This window comes from Coregonus lavaretus (genome assembly GCF_964263955.1).
Source record: "Coregonus lavaretus genome assembly, chromosome: 1".
NCBI lineage: Eukaryota > Metazoa > Chordata > Actinopteri > Salmoniformes > Salmonidae > Coregonus > Coregonus lavaretus.
Window position 1 is genome coordinate 4,853,886 of NC_139988.1, and position 25,320 is coordinate 4,879,205.

General features: G+C 45.6%; 1 protein-coding gene across 1 annotated transcript in view; it reads left to right on the forward strand.

Annotated features, from left to right (window-relative positions):
• The window catches only part of itga9 (integrin, alpha 9), a gene marked incomplete at its 5' end in the record, with an annotated part of 212,985 nt that overhangs the window by 141,465 nt on the left and 46,200 nt on the right, over positions 1–25,320 (forward strand). The window contains 3 exons of the mRNA XM_084165747.1: positions 18,618–18,770; positions 19,274–19,350; positions 20,107–20,254. Of these exons, the coding sequence (XP_084021873.1) occupies positions 18,618–18,770; positions 19,274–19,350; positions 20,107–20,254 (378 nt within the window). The remainder of the gene's footprint in view (positions 1–18,617; positions 18,771–19,273; positions 19,351–20,106; positions 20,255–25,320) is intronic.

A 25,320-nucleotide genomic window follows, 5' to 3' on the forward strand; every position in this document is an offset into this window, starting at 1 on the left:
TCTGTACATTTTTTTTTGTATTTGTTCAATCAGATGCAGTGAAGTGGAAATCAAAAGCTTCCTTTTTCCTTTTTAGCAGGTGTGTGTAATGATGGGGACCAGGTGTGTGTAATGATGGGGACCAGGTGTGTGTAATCATGGGGACCAGGTGTGTGTAATGATGGGGACCAGGAGTGTGTAATGATGGGGACCAGGTGTGTGTAATGATGGGGACCTGGTGTGTGTAATGATGGGGACCAGGTGTGTGTAATGATGGGGACCAGGTGTGTGTAATGATGGGGAACAGGTGTGTGTTACGATGGAGAGCAGGTATGTGTAATGATGGGGACCTGGTGTGTGTAATGATGGGGACCAGGTGTGTGTGTGTAATGATGGGGACCAGGTGTGTGTAATGATGGGGAACAGGTGTGTGTTACGATGGAGAGCAGGTGTGCGTAATGATGGGGACCAGGTGTGTGTAATGATGGAGAGCAGGTGTGTGTTACGATGGAGAGCAGGTGTGTGTGTAATGATGGGGACCAGGTGTGTGTAATGATGGGGACCTGGTGTGTGTAATGATGGAGAGCAGGTGTGTGTTATGATGGAGAGCAGGTATGTGTAATGATGGGGACCAGGTGTGTGTAATGATGGGGACCAGGTGTGTGTGTAATGATGGGGACCAGGTGTGTGTAATGATGGGGACCAGGTGTGTGTAATGATGGGGACCAGGTATGTGTAATGATGGGGACCTGGTGTGTGTAATGATGGGGACCAGGTGTGTGTAATGATGGGGACCAGGTGTGTTTAATGATGGGGACCAAGTGTGTGTAATGATGGGGAACAGGTGTGCGTAATGATGGGGACCTGGTGTGCGTAATGATGGGGACCAGGTGTGTGTAATGATGGGGACCAGGTGTGTGTAATGATGGGGACCAAGTGTGTGTAATGATGTGGAACAGTTGTGTGTAATGATGGGGAACAGGTGTGTGTAATGATTGTTGACAGGAACTTGAATCTCACGACCCGCTCCACTACAGCCCTGTCGATGTGAATGGTGGTGTGTTCGGCCCTCCTTTTCCTGTAGTCCACGATCAGCTCTTTTGTCTTGCTCATGTTGAGGGAGAGGTTGTTGTCCTGGCACCACAATGCCAGGTCTCTGACCTCCTCCCTATAGGCTGTCTCAGCAAACCTAATGATGGTGTCGTGGGAGTACAGGGGGTACAGGAGGGGACTAAGCACGCACTCCTGAGGGGCCCCAGTGTTGAGGATCAGCGTGGCAGATGTGTTGTTGCCTACCCTTACCACCTGGGGGCGGTCCGTCAGGAAGTCCAGGATCCAGTTGCAGAGGGAGGTGTTTAGTCCCAGTCTCCTTAGTTTAGTGATGAGCTTTGTAGGCACTATGGTGTTGAACGCTGAGCTGTAGTCAATGAACAGCATTCTCACATAGGTGTTCCTTTTGTCCAGGTGGGAAAGGGCAGCATTGAGTGAGATTGAGATTGCATCATCCGTGGATCTGTTGGGGCGGTATGCAAATTGGAATGGGTCTAGGGTTTCCGGAATGATGGTGTTGATGTGAGCCATGACCAGCCTTTCAAAGCATTTCATGGCTACCGACGGGAGTGCTACAGGGCGGTAGTCATTTAGGCAGGTTAACTTTGCTTTCTTGGGCACAGGGACTATGGTGGTCTGCTTGAAACATGTAGGTATTACAGACTCAGTCAGGGACATGTTGAAAATGTCAGTGAAGACACTTGCCAGTTGGTCCGCGCATGCTCTGAGTACACGTCCTGGTAATCCGTCTGGCCCCGCGGCCTTGTGAATGTTGACCTGTTTAAAGGTCTTGCTCACATCGGCTACGGAGTGCGCATTACACAGTCATCCAGAACAGCTGGTGCTGTCATGCATGCTTCAGTGTTGCTTGCCTCGAAGCGAGCATAAAAGGCATTTAGCTCGTCTGGTAGGCTCGCGTCACTGGGCAGCTCATAGCTGGGTTTCCCTTTGTAGTCCATAATAGTTAGCAAGCCCTGCCACATCCGGTGTAGTAGGATTCAATCTTAGTCCTGTATTGACGCTTTGCCTGTTTGATGGTTTGTTGGAGGCATAGCGGGATTTCTTATAAGTGTCCAGATTAGTCTCCTGCTCCTTGAATGCGGCAGCACTAGCCTTTAGCTCGGTGCGGATGTTGCCTGTAATCCATGGCTTCTGGTTGGGATATGTACGTACGGTCACTGTGGGGATGATGTTGTCGAAGCACTTATTGATAATAATATAATAATAATATGCCATTTAGCAGACGCTTTTATCCAAAGCGACTTACAGTCGTGCGTGCATAATTATTTTAATTTTTTTTCGTGTATGGGTGGTCCCGGGGATCGAACCCACTACCTTGGCGTTACAAGCGCCGTGCTCTACCAGCTGAGCTACAGAGGACCACCCATACACGAAAATTGATGAAGCCGGTGACTGAGGTGGTATACTCCTCAATGCCATTGGATGAATCCCGGAACATATTCCAGTCTGTGCTAGCAAAACAGTCCTGTAGTTTAGCAGCCACGTCATCTGACCACTTCCGTATTGAGCGAGGCACTGTTACTTCCTGCTTTAGTTTTTGCTTGTAAGCAGGAATCACGAGGATAGAATTATGGTCAGATTTGCCAAATGGAGGGCGAGGGAGAGCTTTGTGTGTGGAGTAAAGGTGGTGAGTTTTTTTCCTCTGGTTGCACGTGACATTCTGGTAGAAATTAGGTAAAACATATTTTCGTTTGCCTGCAATAAAGTCCCCGGCCACTAGGAGCGCCGCTTCTGGATGAGCATTTTCTTGTTTGCTTATGGCATTGTACAGCTCGTTGAGTGCGGTCTTAGTGCCAGCATCGGTTTGTGGTCCTGCCGATGCGCGGAAAACCCAGCCATCTGTATATTATCTGTGTCGTCGTTCAGCCACGACTCTGTGAAACATAAGAAATTACAGTTTTTAATGTCCCATTGGTAGGATAGTCTTGAACAGAGATCATCCAGTTTATTCTCCAGTGATTGCACGTTGGCCTACAGAACAGATGGTAGAGGCGGGTTACCCACTCGCCGATGAATTCTCACAAGGCACCCCGATCTCCTCCCCCTGTATTTCTGTCTTTTCTTCACGCGAATGACAGGGATTTGGGCCTGGTCTTGAAGAAGCAATATATCCTTTGTGTCGGATTCATTAAAGAAAAAATCTTCGTCCAGTTCGAGGTGAGTAATCGCTGTTCTGATATCCAGAAGCTCTTTTCGGTCATAAGAGACGATAGCAGCAACATTATGTACAAAATAAGTTACAAACAATGTGAAAACAAACACACAAAATAGCACAGTTGGTTAGGAGCCCGTAAAACGGTAGCTATCCACTTCATTTCCCAAACAGCAAACGGGCGTGTTATGTAGTGACTTAAAAAATGTGTTTGTGTGGTGGTGTGTGTGTGTATGGGTGAAGATGTACAGCTGTCTTCAGGCATTTCTTTATAGTTGGTTTGTTCTGAAGGCTAATTGTTTTTTGAATGTTTTCATTCCCATTACAACCTTGTAGTTAGATATCTACGTTGGCATGGAAATCCAAAAGCTCTTCATTTGTTGACAGAATGTAGAAGTTGTAAAAAAAGTGATGGTTTTAGTGTGTTTGAAGCAGAAAACCTGCGTGTGCGTGCGTGCGTGTGTGTGTGTGCGCGTGTGCGTGTGCCTTTAAGAATCCCAGCTATGTTTTAACTGTCTCAAGGTCCTGAGCTCATAAAAGATTACTGTAACACACACACCCACACACACACAGCCATTGTTTCAGAAAGCAATTAAACCATTCCCTATCATATTCTCTTATACCTAGAAGCATGAAGGTGATGTGTTTAAGCATGTGAACTTCAGGACCCGCATTGAAACATTTATTTACCTTTTAGATAACAATGAATATGTTTACATGGACAGTGGGGACCTGATCCTAGATCAGCACTCCTATTCTAAAACGCTTGATAAATACAGCCCGGGGCTGATTGGAGCAGTGGTTCCCATCTGGGAGTATTGTATGGTTTTGTCCCAAATGACACCCTATTCCCTACATAGTGCACTTCTTTTGACTAGGGCCAATAAGGCTCAAACGAAGTGCGAAGTATAGGGAATAGGGTGCTATTTAAGATATCTTTAGGATATCTTGCTATGGGAAACAGTTACAGCAGCACCAATGATATTTAACATCCGGTATAGTCAAAACTTGTTTTATGTATCGCTTTTAAGAGGTCTTCTGGTCCAGAATGTTACTTGTTATCACAGCAAATGTCACAAACACACAGGCCAAGTGGTTTGAAAGGAAGGGAAACGGCCATATCAACGTGAAATAAACTGTTACTTGTCATTTGAACTCTTGATCTATGAGTATGTTCATCATCATCATCATCATTTAAAAGATGACCTGTCATGTACAGTAACATTAGCCATTATGTACAGTAGAGGGACATTAAAACCTAAAAGCTATAAAGATAAATGTCATGTAGGGACATTAAAACCTAAAAGCCATATAGCTGTTAGGTTTTACAGACTACAAAAGTAAACCAAGCCGCGAGCTGCCAAGTGACGTGAGCCTACCAGACGAGCGAAATGCCTTTTATGCTCGCTTTGTGGCAAGCAACACTGAAGCATGCATGAGAGCACCAGCTGTTCCGGACCACTGTGTGATAACGCTCTCGGTAGCCGATGTGAGCAAGATCTTTAAACAGGTCAACATTCTGGTCTGGGCAACATTCACAAAGCCGCAGGTCTAGACGGATTACCAGGACATGTACTCAAAGCTTGCGCGGACCAACTGGTAAGTGTCTTCACTGACATTTTCTACCTCTCCCTGACCGAGTCTGTAATACCTACATATGTCAAGTAGACCACCATAGTCCCTATGCCCAAGGAAGCGAAGGTAACCTGCCTAAATGATTACCGCCCTGTAGCACTCACGTCGGTAGCCATGAAGTGCTTTGAAAGGCTGGTCCCCTGTAGCTCAGTTGCTAGAGCATTGCGCTTGCAACACCAGGGTTGTGGGTTTGTTTCCCACGGGGGGTCAGTATGAAAATGTATGGACTCACTAACTGTAAGTCGCTCTGGATAAGAGTGTCTGCTAAATGACTAAAATGTAAAATGTAAAAATGGTCATGGCTCACATTAACAGCATCATCCCGGATACACTAGACCCACTCCAATTCGCATACCGCCCCAACAGATCCACAGATGACGCAATCTCAATTGCACTCCACACTGCCCTTTCCCACCTGGACAAAAGGAACACCTATGTGAGAATGCTGTTCATTGACTACAGCTCAGCGTTCAACACCATAGTGCCCACAAAGCTCATCACTAAGCTAAGGACCCTGGGACTAAACACCTCCCTCTGAAACTGGATCCTGGACTTCCTGACGGGCCGCCCCCAGGTGGTAAGGGTAGGTAACAACACATCTGCCACGCTGATCCTCAACACTGGGGCCCCTCAGGGGTGTGTGCTTAGTCCCCTCCTGTACTCCCTGTTCACCCATGACTGCGTGGCCAAACACGACTCCAACACCATCATTAAGTTTGCTGACGACACAACAGTGATGGGCCTGATCACCAACAACAATGAGACAGCCTATAGGGAGGAGGTCAGAGACCTGGCAGTGTGATGCCAGGACAACAACCTCTCCCTCAACGTGATCAAGACAAAGGAGCTGATCGTGGACCACAGGAAAAGGAGGACCAAACACGCCCCCATTAACATCGACGGGGCTGTAGTGGAGCGGGTCGAGAGTTTCAAGTTCCTTGGTGTCCACATCACCAACGAACTATCATGGTCCAAACACAGCAAGATAGTCAGGAACTTGAAAAGATTTGGCATGGGTCCCCAGATCCTCAAGAAGTTATACAGCTGCACCATCGAGTGCATCCTGACCGGTTACATCACCGCCTGGTATGGCAACTGCTCAGCATCTGACTGTAAGGCGCTACAGAGGGTAGTGCGTACAGCCCAGTACATCACTGGGGCCAAGCTTCCTGCCATCCAGGACCTATATACTAGGCGGTGTCAGAGGAAAGTCCAAACAATTGTCAAAGACTCCAGTCACCCAAGTCATAGACTGTTCTCTCTGCTACCGCACGGCAAGCAGTACCGGAGCACCAAGTCTAGGACCAAAAGGCTCCTTATCAGCTTCTACCCCCAAGCCATAAGACTGCTGAACAATTAATAAAATGGCCAGCCGGACTATTTACGTTGACACCCCCCCTCCCCTCCATTTGTTTTTACACTGCTGCTACCCGCTGTCTATTATCAACAGTGGCTTGTGAAAGTATTCACCCCCGTTGGCATTTTTCCTATTTTGTTGCCTTAAAACCTGGAATAAAAATTGATTTTTGGGGGGTTTGTATCATTTGATTTACACAACATGCCTACCACTTTGAAGATGCAAAATATGCTTTATTGTGAAACAAACAAGAAATAAGACAAAAAAACTGAACTTGAGCGTGCATAACTATTCACCCCCACCAAAGTCAATACTTTGTAGAGCCACCTTTTGCAACAATTACAGCTGCAAGTCTCTTGGGGTATGTCTCTATACGCTTGGCACATCTAGCCACTGGGATTTTTGCCCATTCTTCAATGCAAAACTGCTCCAGCTCCTTCAAGTTGGATGGGTTCTGCTGGTGTACAGCAATCTTTTAAGTCATACCACAGATTCTCAATTGGATTGAGGTCTGGGCTTTGACTAGGCCATTCCAAGACATTTAAATGTTTCCCCTTAAACCACTCGAGTGTTGCTTTAGCAGTATGCTTAGGGTCATTGTCCTGCTGGAAGGTGAACCTCCGTCCCAGTCTTAAATCTCTGGAAGACTAAAACAGGTTTCCCTCAAGAATTTCCCTGTTTTTAGCGTCATCCATCATCCTTCAATTCTGACCAGTTTCCCAGTACCTGCCGATGAAAAACATCCCCACAGCATGATTCTGCCACCACCATGCTTCATTGTGGGGATCGTGTTCTCGGGGTGATGAGAGGTGTTGGGTTTGCGCCAGACATTGCGTTTTCCTTGATGGCCAAAAAGCTCAATTTTAGTCTCATTTGACCAGAGTACATTCTTCCATATGTTTGGGGAGTCTCCCACATGCCTTTTGGTGAACACCAAATGTGTTGGCTTATTCTTTCTTGAAGCAATGGATTTTTTCTGGCCACTCTTCCGTAAAGCCCAGCTCTGTGGCGTGTACGGCTTAAAGTGGTCCTATGGACCAATACTCCAATCTCCGCTGTGGAGCTTTGCAGCTCCTTCAGGGTTATCTTTGGTCTCTTTGTTGCCTCTTTGATTAATGCTCTCCTTGCCTGGTCCGTGAGTTTTGGTGGGTGGCCCTCTCTTGGCAGGTTTGTTGTGGGGACATATTCTTTCCATTTTTTAATAATGGATTTAATGGTGCTCTGTGGGATGTTCAAAGTTTCTGATATTTTTTTATAACCCAACCCTGATCTGTACTTCTCCACAACTTTGTCCCTGACCTGTTTGGAGAGCTCCTTGGTCTTCATGGTGCCGCTTGGTTGGTGGTGCCCCTTGCTTAGTGGTGTTGCAGTCTCTGGGGCCTTTCAGAACAGGTATATATATACTGAGATCATGTGACACTTAGATTGCACATAGGTGGACTTTATTTAACTAATTATGTGACTTCTGAAGGTAATTGGTTGCACCAGATCTTATTTAGTGGCTTCATAGCAAAGGGGGTGAATACATATGCACGCACCACATTTCAGTTATTTATTTTTTAGAATATTTAGAATTTTTTATGTTTTTTTTATTCACTTCACCAATTTGGACTATTTTGTGTATGTCTATTACATGAAATCCAAATAAAAATCAATTTAAATTACAGGTTGTAATGCAATAAAATAGGAAAAACGCCAAGGGGGATGAATACTTTTGCAATGCACTGTTTGTATAGTCACTTTACCCTACCTACGTGTACAAATGACCTCGACTGACCTGTACCCCCGCACATTGACTCGGTTCAGGTACCCCCTGTATATAGCCTCATTATTGTTATTTTATTGTGTTACTTTTTATAGTTTTTTACTTTAGTTTATTTGATACATATTTTCTTAGCTCTTTCTTGAACTGCATTGATGGTTAAGGGCTTGTAAGTACGCATTTCACGGTAAAGTCTACACCTGTTGTATTCGGCGCATGTGACAAATAAAGTTTGATTTGATTTTATAAATGTCATGTAAGGACATTAAAACCGAACAGCTATAAAGATAAGCACTGGAAATACCAGATACCGTACTGACTTACTTCATTCAGCATGGCCTGGTCTTTTAGAAGACCGATACATTTTACAGAGGCTCATTTTATCCGATTCTAACATAAAATGGGTTGGAATAACATTTTGACGTACGTGTGTTGGCATCTATCCAGTGAAAAATCCTCTGTCCGTCAGTCAGTATAATGTGTTTGGTGAAAACAAAGTGTTTCAGTACACAGTCATGCATCAGGAATGAGAACCCGGCCGTGATTTATTATGGGGTTCAAGTTGGTGCCTAAACCTGGAGTGTGTTTCTTCTTCCAACACCATGCCATAGTAGACTATTCTCTCCTCCAGTCTACTGAACTACAGTGTAGAGTGAGGGTCTCTGCCAAGGTTGGAGCATAAGATACTCACATTCCAACTCATTTCTGGAAGGAAGAAATGTTCGGTTGCTGATGTTGAATGGTATGATTATTGTCAATTAATTTAGCAGTATTGAGATGTCATGATAAAAACCTTCACTTGTAGGTTAGAATGTAATTGTGAGAAGAGTAACATCTCCTCCCCCTCCTCCTCCACCTCTTCCTCCTCCTTCACCACTACCACACACTATTATCCCTTCTTTTCCTGTGGTCTCTCAAACCGCTACTCTTTCTTTCTCTCCCTCTCTCTTTCCCAGTTGTCTCTCGCTCGCACTCTCGCTCAATCACTCGGGATAAAAGTGAATGAACCTCCAGTATGTCACATGAACTCCTCCACATCTGTAGGGATACTTCAGGATTGTATCTACATCACCAGAGTTAGATTAACTCATGGATACCATTTTCATGTCTCTGCATTCAGTATTAAGGAAGTTAGAGGTAGTTTCGCCAGCCAATGGTAACTAGTGTTAGTGCAATGACTTGAAGTCGATGGTATCTACTAGCATGCTAGCAGTTACCATATACTTCTAGTCATTGTGCTAACGCTAGTTAGCAATTGTGCTAACGCTAGTTAGCAACTTCTTTCAAACTGCACGCAGAGACATAAAACTGGTATCCACGAGTTCATCTGACTCTGGTGATGTAGATAAAGGGCTTCATTGCCAACATCCTGAAGTATCCCTTTAACCTCTCTCTGTTTTATGACTGTGTATTCATGACTTGAATGTCATAACTTTTAATTCTAATAATACATTCTATAGAACAGAAAGTCATTTTAAAGAACAGAAACACATTCTCCCTCAGTGCTTGTGTTCCGTCCAATGTGAAAATGCACATTTGAATTAAACAAAGCGTCCCTGAGGCGAGTGTTGGTTCATAGAATGACATCCTTTGACTGTAGAGAGTCATCTGCTGCCATGTTGTCTCTCATTTGTGAGTGTGACCGGTGTGTGTGCGTGTTTGTGCGTCTGTGTGTGTCTGTGTGTGTGTGTGTGTGTGCGTGTGCTCGTGCATGCGTGCCCGGTAACTATATGTAAGAACCAGTTGTTGTGTGGGTCCATTTCATTCACATAATTAAAGGCACCAGGCCATTAACACCCAGTCAGCCTCTGTCTCAGTTGGAGCTCAGGAACTCCTGTGTTCTATAAATACAGGAGTTAACAGCAGCGCTGGGAGGGGGTAAGAGCCTGGGAGGGGTGGGCAGGAGCTGGGGCAGGGGTAAGAGCCTGGGAGGAGTGGGCAGGAGCTGGGGCAGGGGTAGGAGCCTGGGAGGGGTGGGCAGGAGCTGGGGCAGGGGTAGGAGCCTGGGAGGGGTGGGCAGGAGCTGGGGCAGGGGTAGTGGACTATAGGGTTGGAGGAGCTGGGCCAGGGGTAGGAGCCTGGGAGGGGTGGGCAGGAGCTGGGGCAGGGGTAGGAGCCTGGGAGGGGTGGGCAGGAGCTGGGACAGGGGTAGGAGCCTGGGAGGGGTGGGCAGGAGCTGGGGCAGGGGTAAGAGCCTGGGAGGGGTGGGCAGGAGCTGTGGCAGGGGTAGGAGCCTGGGAGGGGTGGGCAGGAGCTGGGGCAGGGGTAAGAGCCTGGGAGGGGTGGGCAGGAGCTGGGGCAGGGGTAAGAGCCTGGGAAGGGTGGGCAGGAGCTGGGACAGGGGTAGGAGCCTTGGGGGTGGTAGGCAGGAGCTGGGGCAGAGGTAAGAGCTTGGGAGGGGTGGGCAGGGGCTGGGGCAGGGGTAAGAGCCTGGGAGGGGTGGGCAGGAGCTGGGGCAGGGGTAGGAGCCTGGGAGGGGTGGGCAGGAGCTGGGGCAGGGGTAGGAGCCTGGGAGGGGTGGGCAGGAGCTGGGGCAGGGGTAGGAGCCTGGGAGGGGTGGGCAGGAGCTGGGGCAGGGGTAGTGGACTATAGGGTTGGAGGAGCTGGGGATGAAGGGCTGTGGTAGGAGGCTGGGGCTGGAACTAGGGCTGGGGGTAGGACTGGGGCTTGGGAGGCAGGGGCGGTATAGGGAACATGAATAACTGCCTAATGAAAGCCAATGACCTCCACTGTTTCCTAACATAAAGGGGGGTGTAATGGGAGTCCTGCTGCTCATTCTCAGAGTCCAGCGTCACATAGTTCTGTTCCTGATCTGGGACTGAGCAGTGGCTATGTCCCAAATGTCACCCTATTCCCTATATAGTGCACTACTGTTGAATAGGTCTCAATAGGGCTCCGGTCAAAAGTAGTGCACTATAAGGAATAGGGTGTCATTTGAGACATAGCCTCTGTCTCCATCTCCCACAATATCACAGCCTCTGTCGCCATCTTCCACAATATCACAGCCTCTGTCTCCATCTCCCGCAACATCACAGCCTCTGTCTCCATCTCCCGCAATATCACAGCCTCTGTCTCCATCTCCCACAATATCACAGCCTCTGTCTCCATCTCCCACAATATCACAGCCTCTGTCTCCATCTCCCACAATATCACAGCCTCTGTCTCCATCTCCCACAAAATCACAGCCTCTGTCTCCATCTCCAGCAAAATCACAGCCTCTGTCTCCATCTCCCGCAATATCACAGCCTCTGTCTCCATCTCCCGCAATATCACAGCCACTGTCTCCATCTCCCGCAATATCACAGCCTCTGTCTCCATCTCCCGCAACATCAAAGCCTGTGTCTCCATCTGTGGCTGACTGGCCCCTGGGTGTAGGTTTGTGTGTGTGTGTGTGTGTGTGTGTGTGAGGGGGTTGCGTTCCCTGGGGGTAGGTTCACTCAGAGGCCACTGCTGGACACGGGCCATTTGAAGCATTTAGCAACTGGGAGTTTATGACTTTGCAAGGCATACGTCTGTGTGTGCATGTGTGTGTGTGTGTACATGCGTGTGTGTGTCACCCCCTCTCAAACAGTATTCAACCACAGTTTCTTGTCGCACACTGAGCATTACATTGTTCATGTTACCTCCCAGACCGACACACTACAGCAGCACTGTTTCTCTGTAGCCAATGAGGCGTGAGACAGTTTAATGATGGATGGTAGGTCAGGGGTCAACAGTCAGCAGTGTTCATCCCATAGAAATAGAATGACTAGACCAGGAAAAGCCCCTCTGACCAAGGCAGTTTGGTACTCATAGGCTTAATACGGCTGACATGAGATTCTATTTCTATAGTCCGTCCATGGTACTGAGCCTTGTCACTGTTTACTATACGGAAGGTTGGGAACCAAACCCATCAAATTATATTACATTATATTTGTGTTGTGCTTAATGTGACGTTTAACAAAAAACTACAGTACAATGACATCATAACTTATTCATGACCAACAGTAAAGAGATTAAGCATTTAGAGGACTGCATATCTTGGTATATTTCTACCTGTGCGTTACCAAAAGCTTGACAAAGTAAGCTATAGTACTAAGAGGATAATTCACTAAAACCTTTAGTCAAGTTTCTAATTTTGGTCTTGACGATCATAGGGGCGGGCTATAGTATTTTATCCCTCCCAATGGAGGAATAAGCCCTGTAACCGGGCCTGTTTCTGGCGATTCATGTCCTGCCCACAACCACACTTTTCCTCTTTCCTGCCATAACTCTCTCACGTTGCTAGGTAGCAGACAACCTCCTTCCACAGAGGATGTCAGTGTGTGTTTAAGTGTGTGTGGGCTGATGTGTTAATCCAACCAGACATAATTTTAGGCCTCCTGTATGGCCTGAAAGAGGAAGGGGATGGGGATTTTGATGGACGGTGGAAAATGGAACGATAACAAATAGAGGGAGAGAGCACAACCACCGGGAAAGAGAGGGAGAGAAAGAAAGAGAGAGTAGCCGTTTGAGAGACCACCGGAAAAGAAAAGACCGTGAAGCCCTCTGTGTTTACATAAGGGGTTTGGCTCCAAGCTGCCAGACACTAGTATGGGCAAAGAGAGACACTCCAGTCGGTCAGTGGTACCAACCGGTAAGATGGAGTCAAACCCCTCAGGACAGAGTGAGTGAAGTGACAGGAAAGATTAAAGAAAAGAGATTAAGAAATAAAGATTTTCCCATGTCCTTTTTCCAACAGTATTCGCTAATGAGGACGTGGGGTTTGATCATATTCAGAGCTTATGTTTTTTCAGCTTTTCATAGTCACATGCTATAAAATAAACACTTTCTCTATGGTTTTCTCAGGACGTATGGCCTCACAGTGGAAAAGATAGAGTGCAGTACAGGCCAATGCAATGCCAGTTGTTTATTATTGTCACGATCGTCAGGAATAGATGAGGACCAAGGCGCAGCGTTGCAGGCAAACATACTCTTTATTACGAGACACGATCAAAACAACAAACGATACGTGACAGTTCACGGACTACCATAAACAGACTAGAAACAAAATCCCACAAACACGAATGAAAAACAGACTGTATAAATATGGCTCCCAATCAGAGACAACCAACGACAGCTGACACTCGTTGCCTCTGATTGGGAGTCACTCTAGCCAACATAGAAATAAACACAACAGAATTACCAACATAGAAATAAACACATAGAATGAACACACCCTGGCTCAACATATAGAGTCCCAGAGCCAGGGTGTGACAGTACCCCCCCCTAAAGGCGCGGACTGCGACCGCGCCTCAACCTGAACAAAACAGGGGAGGGCTGGGTGGGCATACCTCCTCGGCGGCGGCTCTGGCTCCGGCCTTGACCACCACCCTCCAATACACCCCCCATAGCGCCCCTGGTCCAGTCTGGCCCCGCCGGCTGGAGCTGAACTGGACTTAGCAGGAGCGGTTAGCTTCAGCTCCATAGTGGAGCAGGTGACCCAGGCACGGATTGTGCTGGACTGACGACGCGCACCCCTGGCTTGGTGCGTGGAGGAGGAACGGGCTTTACCAGGCTGACGACGCGCACCCCTGTTTTGGTGCGTGGAGGAGGAACGGGCCTTACCAGGCTGACGACTCGCACCCCTGGCTTGGTGCGTGGACGAGGGACGGGCCTTACCAGGCTGACGACTCGCACCCCTGGCTTGGTGCGTGGAGGAGGAACGGGCCTTACCAGGCTGACGTCTCGCACCCCTGGCTTAGTGCGAGTGGCAGGAACAGGCCGGGCCGGGCTGGCGACGCGCACCGTATACTTGGTGCGAGTGGCAGGAACAGGCCGGGCCGGGCTGGCGACGCGCACCGTAGACTTGGTGCGTGGAGCAGGGACAGGCCGGGCTGGGCTGGCGACGCACACCGTAGGCTTGGTGCGTAGAGCAGGGACAGGCCGGGCTGGGCTGGCGACGTACACCGTAGGCTTGGTGCGTAGAGCAGGGACAGGCCGGGCTGGGCTGGCGACGCACACCGTAGGCTTGGTGCGTGGAGCAGGGACAGGCCGAACCGGGCTGTGGAGACGGATAGGAGACCTGGAGTGAAGAGCGGCCACAACCCGTCCTGGCTGAATACCTACCCTCACACACTCTGTGTGAGGCATCCGCACAGGACGTACAGGGCGGTGTATCCGTAACCTGGTGGCCTTCTGGATCCGCCCCTTTTCTGCCTCCGTCAGCCCCGTCGTCCATGCCGTGTGCCCCCCCCTAAAAAATTTCTGGGGTTGCCTCTCGCCTGTCCGACGTTGACCCGTTTGGCGCCGCTGCTCCTCTCTACGGCGCGCCTCCACCGTCTCTTCTCCCGGCGCTTCCTCCCATGTCCAGCCCAAGAGCTGCCCCTGGACACGCTGCTTGGTCGTTGCATGGTGGGTTCTTCTGTCCAACATAGAAATAGCACCCATAGAAACAAAAACACATTGATCTACACACCCTGGCTCAACATAACAGTGTCCCCAGAGCCAGGGCGTGACAATTATGACATTTACCCTCTTCACATTACTGAGCCAAGCCAAACCGAGCTGAGCTGAAAGGACAATGTGTGGAGAAAAAAGAAGAACCAGTACAAATGGGGTTGGCATGTTCTTCTGAAGCTCATATCCACTTCTGAAGCTTGGGTGGCTCTGTTGGATAACTGTTTTAAAACCACTCAGGTTCAGATGGTAACATCAGATAATGTCCTCTCTAGGTGCTAACATAATAGCGCTCTTTCCAGTGTTGTAGTACTCAAGACATTTTGAGTGTCTCGGTCTTGTCTTGGTGTCGGATACATTTGCACTTGGTCTTGACTCGGACAGTAAGGACTTGTAATTTCTTCCCGAGACCAGTGGAGTAAAAAACTCATAATTATTAGCTTCCATTTAGTCAGCGCATTAAACATCTTCGCCAAGCCAAATATATACACTCCTTTCTTGAACGTTAATATCTTAACAGCCTTTATATCTATTATAGACATAATAATAATAAATAATATGCCATTTAGCAGACGCTTTTATCCAAAGCGACTTACAGTCATGCGTGCATACATTTTTTTTTGTGTATGGGTGGTCCCGGGGATCGAACCCACTACCTTGGCGTTACAAGCGCCGTGCTCCACCAGTTGAGCTACAGAGGACCACATGTTTGATCAGTGGCAAACCTATTGGACCTAGGACTTTAGTGTGTGACAGGTTCGTGATTCTGAAAGGACAGAAACCGTAATACAAGCGCACTCATGTAGGAGAGTGCACTTTTTGTAAAACACAAAGGGCCAGTGGTGTAGTGGAGGGTATACGCATGTATAAGCCGTATACCCACTTTTTTTCTTCAGTTGGCATTGCTTATACTTACTTCTTAATCCCCACTAATACGTATCAAAGTAGTGTAGTGGAGGTATACGACTTATCAATTATGTAGTACAATAGAGAAATCACGCACAAAGTAGCCTACACAATCGCAAAGCACTTGAAATATATTCATGTGCACGCAGCACACAGCCAAGTTTCAGCGGAATATCATCTGCAGGCAGGAAGAGTGTGCAGCTTTCAACTGGTTTTGGCACGGAGCAGCTCACAGAATGACATCGGTAGCCGGTAGGTATGAAAGACGTTTCAATTTATGATGTCTACCAGTAAATGCTAACTAAGTCAACCATGGGTATGCCAACCAGGTATTGAAAAAATGTGGTCTGAAGTCAGGCCCACCCAATCAGATTGAGCAAAAACAAAAAAAGAATGCATTATTATTGCAAAAAACACAGTTCCACTCACCAGATGGTGATAATTTGAAACAACCCTTTCCTGCAGTCAATGAACAAAAGCTCCCTCTTTGGCCTCATGGGTGGAATGTTATTAATATTTTTCATAATTTCATAATTAATAAAGATTTTATTTTATTTTACAGACGCAATCCGGTGTTTCTATGCCAAACAGTTTTGTTATATTTCATTATTATGTGATGTGTATATAAACTGTAATATTGGGATGCAAACAAAACATTGAATACATTTCAACTCTATATCTGACATATAAGTGCATTTGGAAAGAATTCAGACCCCTTAGGCTTTTCCACATTTTGTTACATTACAGCCTTATTCTAAAATTGATTAAAGAGTATTTTCCCTCATCAATCTACACACAATACCCCATAATGACAAAGCAAAATCAGGTTTTTAGAAAATATTACATTTACAGTATTCAGACCCTTAACTCATTACTTTGTTGAAGCACCTTTGGCAGCGATTACAGCTTCGAGTCTTCTTGGGTATGATTCTACAAGCTTGGCACACCTGTATTTGGGGAGTTTCTCCCATTCTTCTCTGCAGATCCTCTCAAGCTCTGTCAGGTTGGATGGGGAGCGTTGCTGCACAGCTATTTTCAGGTCTCTCTAGAGATGTTAGATCGGGTTCAAGTCCGGGCTCTGGCTGGGCCACTCAAGGACATTCAGAAACTTGTCCCGAAGCCACTCCTGTGTTGTCTTGGCTGTGTGCTTAGGGTCATTGTCCTGTTGGAAGGTGAACATTCGCCCAAGTCTGAGGGCATGAGCGCTCTGGAGCAGGTTTTCATCAAGGATCTCTCTGTACTTTGCTCCGTTCATCTTTCCCTCGATCCTGACTAGTCTCTCAGTCCCAGCCGCTGAAAAACATCCCACAGCATGATGCTGCCACCACCATGCTTCACCGTAGGGATGGTGCCAGGTTTCCTCCAGACGTGACGCTTGGCATTCAGGCCAAAGAATTCAATCTCGGTTTCATCAGACCAGAGAATCTTGTTTCTCATGGTCTGAGAGTCTTTAGGTGCCTTTTGGCAAACTCCAAGCGGGCTGTCATGTGCCTTTTACCGAGGAGTGGCTTCCGTCTGGCCACTCTACCATAAAGGTTTGATTGGTGGAGTGCTGCAGAGATGTTTGTCCTTCTGGAAGGTTCTCCCATCTCCACAGAGGAACTCTAGAGCTCTGTCAGAGTGACCATTGGGTTCTTGGTCACCTCCCTGACCGAGGTCCTTCTCCCCCGATTGTTCAGTTTGTCCGGGCGGCCAGCTCTAGGAAGAGTCTTGGTGGTTCCAAACTTCTTCCATTTTTAAGAATGATGGAGACCACTGTGTTCTTGGGGATCTTCAATGCTGCAGAAATATTTTGATACCCTTCCCCAGATCTGTGCATCAACACAATCCTGTCTCTGAGCTCTACGGACAATTCCTTCGACCTCATGGCTTGGTTTTTGCTCTGACATGCACTGTCAACTGTGGGACCTTATAGACAGGTGTGTGCCTTTCCAAATCATGTCCAATCAATTGAATTTACCACAGGTGGACTCCAATCAAGTTGTAGAAACATCTCAAGGATGATCAATGGAAACAGGATGCACCTGAGCTCAATTTCGAGTCTCATAGCAAAGGGTCTGAATACTAATGTAAATAAGGAATAGATTTTTTTATTTTTAATACATTTCCAAAGACTTCTAAAAACCTGTTTTCACTTTGTCATTATGGGGTATTGTGTGTAGAATACGGATAAAAAAATAATACTTTTTTAGAATAAGGCTGTAACGTAACAGCATTTTGAAAAAGGGAAGGGGTCTGAATACTTTCCGAATGCACTGAATGTATATATATACATTAAATACATAATATGCTTTTTTTCAGGGGGTGCTGCAGCACTCTTAGCACCCCTACTTCCGGTGGCTATGGTGAGGTGTATACCTTTGTTTCAAAGTAGATTTGTTTAATACTACCAAGAATCACTCTGTGTGACCCTGATTTAGCCCACTGCAGTAAAAGGTTAACTTCTTGTTGAAAGTTATTCTCTAAAAGGTAGAAGCTAACAAATTAGCAACAACATTCTCTTCGATAACACCTGCTGCAGCCGCAAACCAGCCTACAACAAAAGATAGCTGGCTAGACCGTGGGAAAACTACTGCTCGCTAATTGCGCAGTGACCTGTTGGCCTCTGAGAAGGCAGAAGTTTCCATAAAAAAATTTTTTTTAACGGTACCACCCATTACAAGTCAAAATGTGATTGGTTGATTCCACTGTCACTCCAAAAATGTGCCCTAATACAGTTGAATGGCAGACACCTTCTATCTAGCTTCTGATGGCCTAGCCAATGGCTGACTAGCTAGATGTATCTCCCCAGAGACGACCAAAGACAAATCCTGATTGGATCTTTTTTCCCTCTTCAGTGTTAACCCTTTACTTTCCAATAAAAACTGAAGAGTTTAATCAGAACATCATTGAAAAGAATAGTATAATTTGGGTTAGTAATAATTTGTAGAGTGGCTTTATTTGCCATCAGCATGCATTTTGTTCACCAATCTGAATGTCTAAAGAATCTATATGTTCTTCTGAAATATGAACACAGAAATACTGGGTATTTTTGAACTCTTATTATGGTGGTGATTTGACCAAATTTAAATCATGGTCTTGAATTGGATTCGCATTTTTCTGGTCTCTGTCTTGACTTGGTCTCGTACCGCTTGTCCCCCTTCCGGTCTCGGTCTTGACTTGGTCTCGCCTTACCCCTCCGGTCTTGGTCTTAACTCGGACTCGATTTGCTCCGGTCTTGGTCTCGAACACGACACTGGCTCTTTCTCATGACAAACTGAGCATTCAACATTTGATTCTGGGTTACGAGATTACATTGTGCTTGAACAGCCATTTTGTTTCTCGCTGTGTCTCTGCAGAAGGACGTGAAAGACGTATTCACAGCCATCACCTTTGAGGTGGCCTACACCCTGGGGAAGCATGTGGTGGACGGACACTTGGACAAAGACCTGCCTGCTCTCACACCTGTACTACGCTGGAGGAAAGGAGACAAGATGGCAGCAAAGAATGAGGTAACCGGCTACAGCTGTTGTGTTGCCTATATGTAGGTTGAATGAGGTAACCGGCTACAGCTGTTGTGTTGCCTATATGTAGGTTGAATGAGGTAACCGGCTACAGCTGTTGTGTTGCCTATATGTAGGTTGAATGAGGTAACCCCCCCCCCCACACACACACACACCCACACCCACACCCACACATACACATACACATACACATACACACACACCCACACCCACACACACACACACACACCCTACCATCAGAGCTCCTAGGCAGTTCACCAGTCAATTCATAATCACACATTAACCACAATACAACACTGCCCTCTAGTTTGTGTGTGTACGCGCATTCGGACCAGAACTGTGAGATCATGAGGTCATATAAACTCTCTCTCAGCCCCACCCCACCCATGTCTCTCTCTCTCTCTCTCTCTCTCTCTCTCTCTCTCTCTCTCTCTCTCTCTCTCTCTCTCTCTCTCTCTCTCTCTCTCTCTCTGTTATGTTTCCGCTTCTAGACATGGTTTGAGAAGAACTGCCTGTCTGATGACTGTGCTGCTGACCTGAGACTCCATGGGAAACTGCTGCTTTCTGGGTATAAAACACACACCACACACACACAGAGAGACACACTGTCTGTCTGTTCCTCTTTTTGGCCACTCACTTGGTTTATATCATATCTATGTGTGTGTGTGTGTGCGTTTCTTCTCTTCTGGCCACTGCTCACCACTCCTCTATGAAAGGTGGTTAGTGGAACTATTATGCGTGCTCATTGGCTCTCGTTGTCATTGGAAGCCATCCATGCTTTCTCCATATTTAGTGAGGGAGGTCCTTTTCCTCTTGTTGTATGAATCATTGGCAGTGTGAACATTTGGAAACCAAAAGCTGGTGTTATTCAGTGGTTCAGTGGTATTACTACTAGTAAAACAGCTTATTCATATATTACTAGTGTTCTTTGTTTGTGTGTGGAGTGAAATATCTCTCATATAACGCCATTGTAGTTGTCATAGTAACTTATACCTTTAGAGTAGACTGTGTCAGTCAGAAAACAACAACAATGGAACCCAATCCCAGTAGATCAGCACGATGCAGTTGTTGGTTCATCAATTCAAATGAATGACTCTGGATTGAAAGAGCATGGTGCTGGCAACAACAAGGTTGTCAGTTGGTTTTCTGCATGGACCACTATACTAAATCTAGAACGAAAGCTTCTTCTGAATGACCATATTATTCTCTACCAGGCTCCATGTCCGTCCCCCTCTAGCCCTGGGAGGAGTGAGGAATGTCTCCCAATCTTTTAACTGGTTCTGTCCCTATCAAATAAAAGTAACTATTACATTCCTGCGTCTAGGCTCCACATGCGGTCTCACCTAGCCATAGGAGGAGTGAGGAACGTCTCTCTGAACGTGACCATCTCCAACGCAGGGGACGATGCCTACGACACCAACATCTACTTCAAATTCTCCAGAGAGGTCTTCTATATCAACTACTGGCAGAAGGTTGGTTGTTGTTGTTGTTGTTGTTGTTAGTGGGGGCTGTTGTGTGAAATATGTTATACATCAGCTTCTGCTAAAGGATCTAATGGATCAGTGGTTGTTCTGTTGTTTTTTCATTCTGCTGTTTATATTTCAGGGGTCATGTTGTCTCTTCAAGGCTATTGTTGTGCATGTTTGTTTACATCTTGTTCTGTCAGTTGAAATGTCGGTTGTTTACATTTTAGGCCTCATGTCTAGTGTTTGTTTGGTTAGGGGTTGATGCGGTGATGTTTTGAAAAAAATGTTTAATTAAAAAGTTTAATTAACAGTTGATCAATGGTTACTGTAGGAAATGGAAGATTCACGCAATCAGGAGGGAATAAGCAAAAAGGGAATCCTACAACTGGCAATTCTTTCAAATCTAGGAATTTTGGCTAAGTTTCCGGAATTATGCAACTCTAACAAGAGCACAAGACCAAACTAAAATATTCCTCATTCAACAACACCATTCACTGAGACTGTGTTTCAACAACACCATTCACTGAGACTGTGTTTCAACAACACCATTCACTGAGACTGTGTTTCAACAACACCATTCACTGAGACTGTGTTTCAACCACACTATTCACTGAGACTGTGTTTCAACAACACCATTCACTGAGACTGTGTTTCAACAACACCATTCACTGAGACTGTGTTTCAACCACACCATTCACTGAGACTGTGTTTCAACAACACCATTCACTGAGACTGTTTCAACAACACCATTCACTGAGACTGTGTTTCAACAACACCATTCACTGAGACTGTGTTTCAACAACACCATTCACTGAGACTGTGTTTCAATAACACCATTCACTGAGACTGTGTTTCAACAACACCATTCACTGTTTCAGCAACTCCCATTCCCCCCGTGTTTAAGAGTGGTGGTCTGGTTATCGCTCTGTTGTTCTTGCAACCAGAGCCGTCTGAAAACCAGGGAGGTTAATTCGTTTCAGAAGCTCATCTCAGTCCTCAGGGAGCCAGAGGAAAGGCCACTGTTCAGCAGACCTGGGTTCAAATACTATTTGAAATAAATATTTCATGAATTTTGTGCGTTTGGTCTAGCCTGCCTGTAGTGCCAGATGGGCGGAGTTGGCACTTTTGTGACGATTCTGTTGGTTCCATTGCACCAGTCAAGCACAATTATGCCCAGCGGAAGTATTAGAAATGATTTCAAATACTATTTGAACCTAGGTCTGTCGTCACACTGCCACACACAGAAGCACAGGAGCCTGGGTTATTAGATGGAGGTGGGTGGTGGTGGGCTTATTTTGACTTAATATGATTTTTTTTTTTTGGGGGGGGTAGAGCGTAGAGCACAGGGTTTATGTTCTGGAATATTCTGTTCCTCATGACAGGTCCTGGGTTTGGGGTAGTAAGAACCTACAGGCTTTTGTAGTAAAGTAACAAGTAAACAAAGAGGTTCTGACTATAAACATGGTGTGGGACCAAGATGATGTGATACTAGTTAGAGGGCTAGACATGTAACCAGAGCAGTGTTGTGATTTAGAATACCATTTCTGCTGTGTCCTGCTGTGGCAAGCTCATATCAAAGTCTAAATATGGAAAGTTTAGGCATTTCTGAACTGAACTCAAGAAACAGAAGAAAAGCATTGCAAAAACTAAATCCTTAGCCAATTAGAGTCTCTGGCATGGATACAACAATGGGGGGAATGACATGGGGTAAAACACCAGGGGAAGAAAGAGGAAGAGTGGGAGAGAGAGGGAGAGAGAGCTGAACAAACAGACGGTAGTCCCCTCTGCCCTTGTCTCCCCACAGAGAGAGCTGAACAAACAGACAAACTGTGATTGCACATTGTGGTATTTCGTCTAACAGATATGGGAGTTTATCAATTTTGGATTTGTTTTTGTGGGTCTGTGTGATCTGTGGGAAATATGTCTCTCTAATGTGGTGATACATTTGGCAGGAGGTTAGGAAGTGCAGCTCAGTTTCCTGTCTTCTCTCTCGGTCTGCCTATGGCGGCCTCTCTCAATAGCAAGGCTATGCTCACTGAGTCTGTACATATTCAAGGATTTTTCGCTATTTTAGCTGACTTAATGAAGACGCCACCCCACCCTAACCCCCACCCCACCCTGGCCTGGAGCTGGGAAACTGCTGAGTAAGGGGAGGGAGTCGAAGGAGGAGGGCAGGCTGGATGATAGGTGTATGGAGTGATCTGTTTCCTCGTCAATTTGTGAGCAGAGCAGGGAGATCCTAATGACTGGTAATGGTTGTTAGGTGCTATGGCAAGAAGAAGAGGAGGAGGAGGATAATTTGTAATGGTGATAGTTGTATGGATTTATGTTTTCCTCGTAATTGTGTGAGCAGAATAGGGCGGAGGTAATATACAGCATACAGTGTCTCTCATCTCTAATCTATCTCCCTGATAAATATGCAGCATATCCAGGAGTTAGTAGTCCAGGTAAAGTCCACCTGACATTAGGAATCACTGTAGTTCCCCATTGAATAGTGTAACCTGTTCACCCCCTAATGAATACTGTAACCAGTTAACTCCCTAATGAATACTGTAACCAGTTCACTCCATATTGAATACTGTAAGCAGTTCACTCCCTAATTAATACTGTAACCTGTTCACTCCCTAATGAATACTGTAACCAGTTCACTCCCTAATTAATACTGTAACCTGTTCACTCCCTAATTAATACTGTAACCTGTTCACTCCCTAATGAATACTGTAACCTGTTCACCCCCTAATGAATACTGTAACCAGTTAACTCCCTAATGAATACTGTAACCAGTTCACTCCCTATTGAATACTGTAAGCAGTTCACTCCCTAATTAATACTGTAACCTGTTCACTCCCTAATGAATACTGTAACCTGTTCACTCCCTAATGAATACTGTAACCAGTTCACTCCATATTGCATACTGTAACCTGTTCACTCCCTAATGAATACTGTAACCAGTTCACTCCCTAATTAATACTGTAACCTGTTCACTCCCCAGTTAATACTGTAACCAGTTCACTCCCTAATGAATACTGTAACCTGTTCACTCCCTAATGAATACTGTAACCAGTTCACTCCATATTGAATACTGTAACCTGTTCACTCCCTAATGAATACTGTAACCAGTTCACTCCCTAATTAATACTGTAACCTGTTCACTCCCCAGTTAATACTGTAACCAGTTCACTCCCTAATGAATACTGTAACCTGTTCACTCCCTAATGAATACTGTAACCAGTTCACTCCATATTGAATACTGTAACCAGTTCACTCCCTAATTAATACTGTAACCTGTTCACTCCCTAATGAATACTGTAACCAGTTCACTCCCTAATGAATACTGTAACCAGTTCACTCCCTAATGAATACTGTAACCAGTTCACTCCCTAATGAATACTGTAACCAGTTCACTCCCTAATGAATACTGTAACCAGTTCACTCCCTAATGAATACTGTAACCAGTTCACTCCCTAATGAATACTGTAACCAGTTCACTCCCTAATTAATACTGTAACCTGTTCACTCCCTAATTAATACTGTAACCTGTTCACTCCCTAATGAATACTGTAACCTGTTCACCCCCTAATGAATACTGTAACCAGTTAACTCCCTAATGAATACTGTAACCAGTTCACTCCCTATTGAATACTGTAAGCAGTTCACTCCCTAATTAATACTGTAACCTGTTCACTCCCTAATGAATACTGTAACCTGTTCACTCCCTAATGAATACTGTAACCAGTTCACTCCATATTGAATACTGTAACCTGTTCACTCCCTAATGAATACTGTAACCAGTTCACTCCCTAATTAATACTGTAACCTGTTCACTCCCCAGTTAATACTGTAACCAGTTCACTCCCTAATGAATACTGTAACCTGTTCACTCCCTAATGAATACTGTAACCAGTTCACTCCATATTGAATACTGTAACCTGTTCACTCCCTAATGAATACTGTAACCAGTTCACTCCCTAATTAATACTGTAACCTGTTCACTCCCCAGTTAATACTGTAACCAGTTCACTCCCTAATGAATACTGTAACATGTTCACTCCCTAATGAATACTGTAACCAGTTCACTCCATATTGAATACTGTAACCAGTTCACTCCCTAATTAATACTGTAACCTGTTCACTCCCTAATGAATACTGTAACCTGTTCACTCCCTAATGAATACTGTAACCAGTTCACTCCCTAATGAATACTGTAACCAGTTCACTCCCTAATGAATACTGTAACCAGTTCACTCCCTAATGAATACTGTAACCAGTTCACTCCCTAATGAATACTGTAACCAGTTCACTCCCTAATGAATACTGTAACCAGTTCACTCCCTAATGAATACTGTAACCAGTTCACTCCCTAATGAATACTGTAACCTGTTCACTCGCTAATGAATACTGTAACCAGTTCACTCGCTATTGAATACTGTAACCTGTTCACTCCCTAATGAATACTGTAACCAGTTCACTCCCTAATGAATAATGTAACCTGTTCACTCCCTAATGAATACTGTAACCTGTTCACTCGCTAATGAATACTGTAACCAGTTCACTACATATTGAATACTGTAACCAGTTCACTCCCTAATGAATACTGTAACCTGTTCACTCGCTAATGAATACTGTAACCAGTTCACTCCATATTGAATACTGTAACCAGTTCACTCCCTAATGAATACTGTAACCTGTTCACTCCCTAATGAATACTGTAACCAGTTCACTCCCTAATGAATACTGTAACCTGTTCACTCGCTAATGAATACTGTAACCAGTTCACTCCCTAATGAATACTGTAACCTGTTCACTCCCTAATGAATACTGTAACCAGTTCACTCCCTATTGAATACTGTAACCAGTTCACTCCCTATTTAATACTGTAACCTGTTCACTCGCTAATGAATACTGTAACCAGTTCACTCCCTAATGAATACTGTAACCAGTTCACTCCCTAATGAATACTGTAACCAGTTCACTCCCTAATGAATACTGTAACCAGTTCACTCCCTATTGAATACTGTAACCAGTTCACTCCCTATTGAATACTGTAACCAGTTCACTCCCTAATGAATACT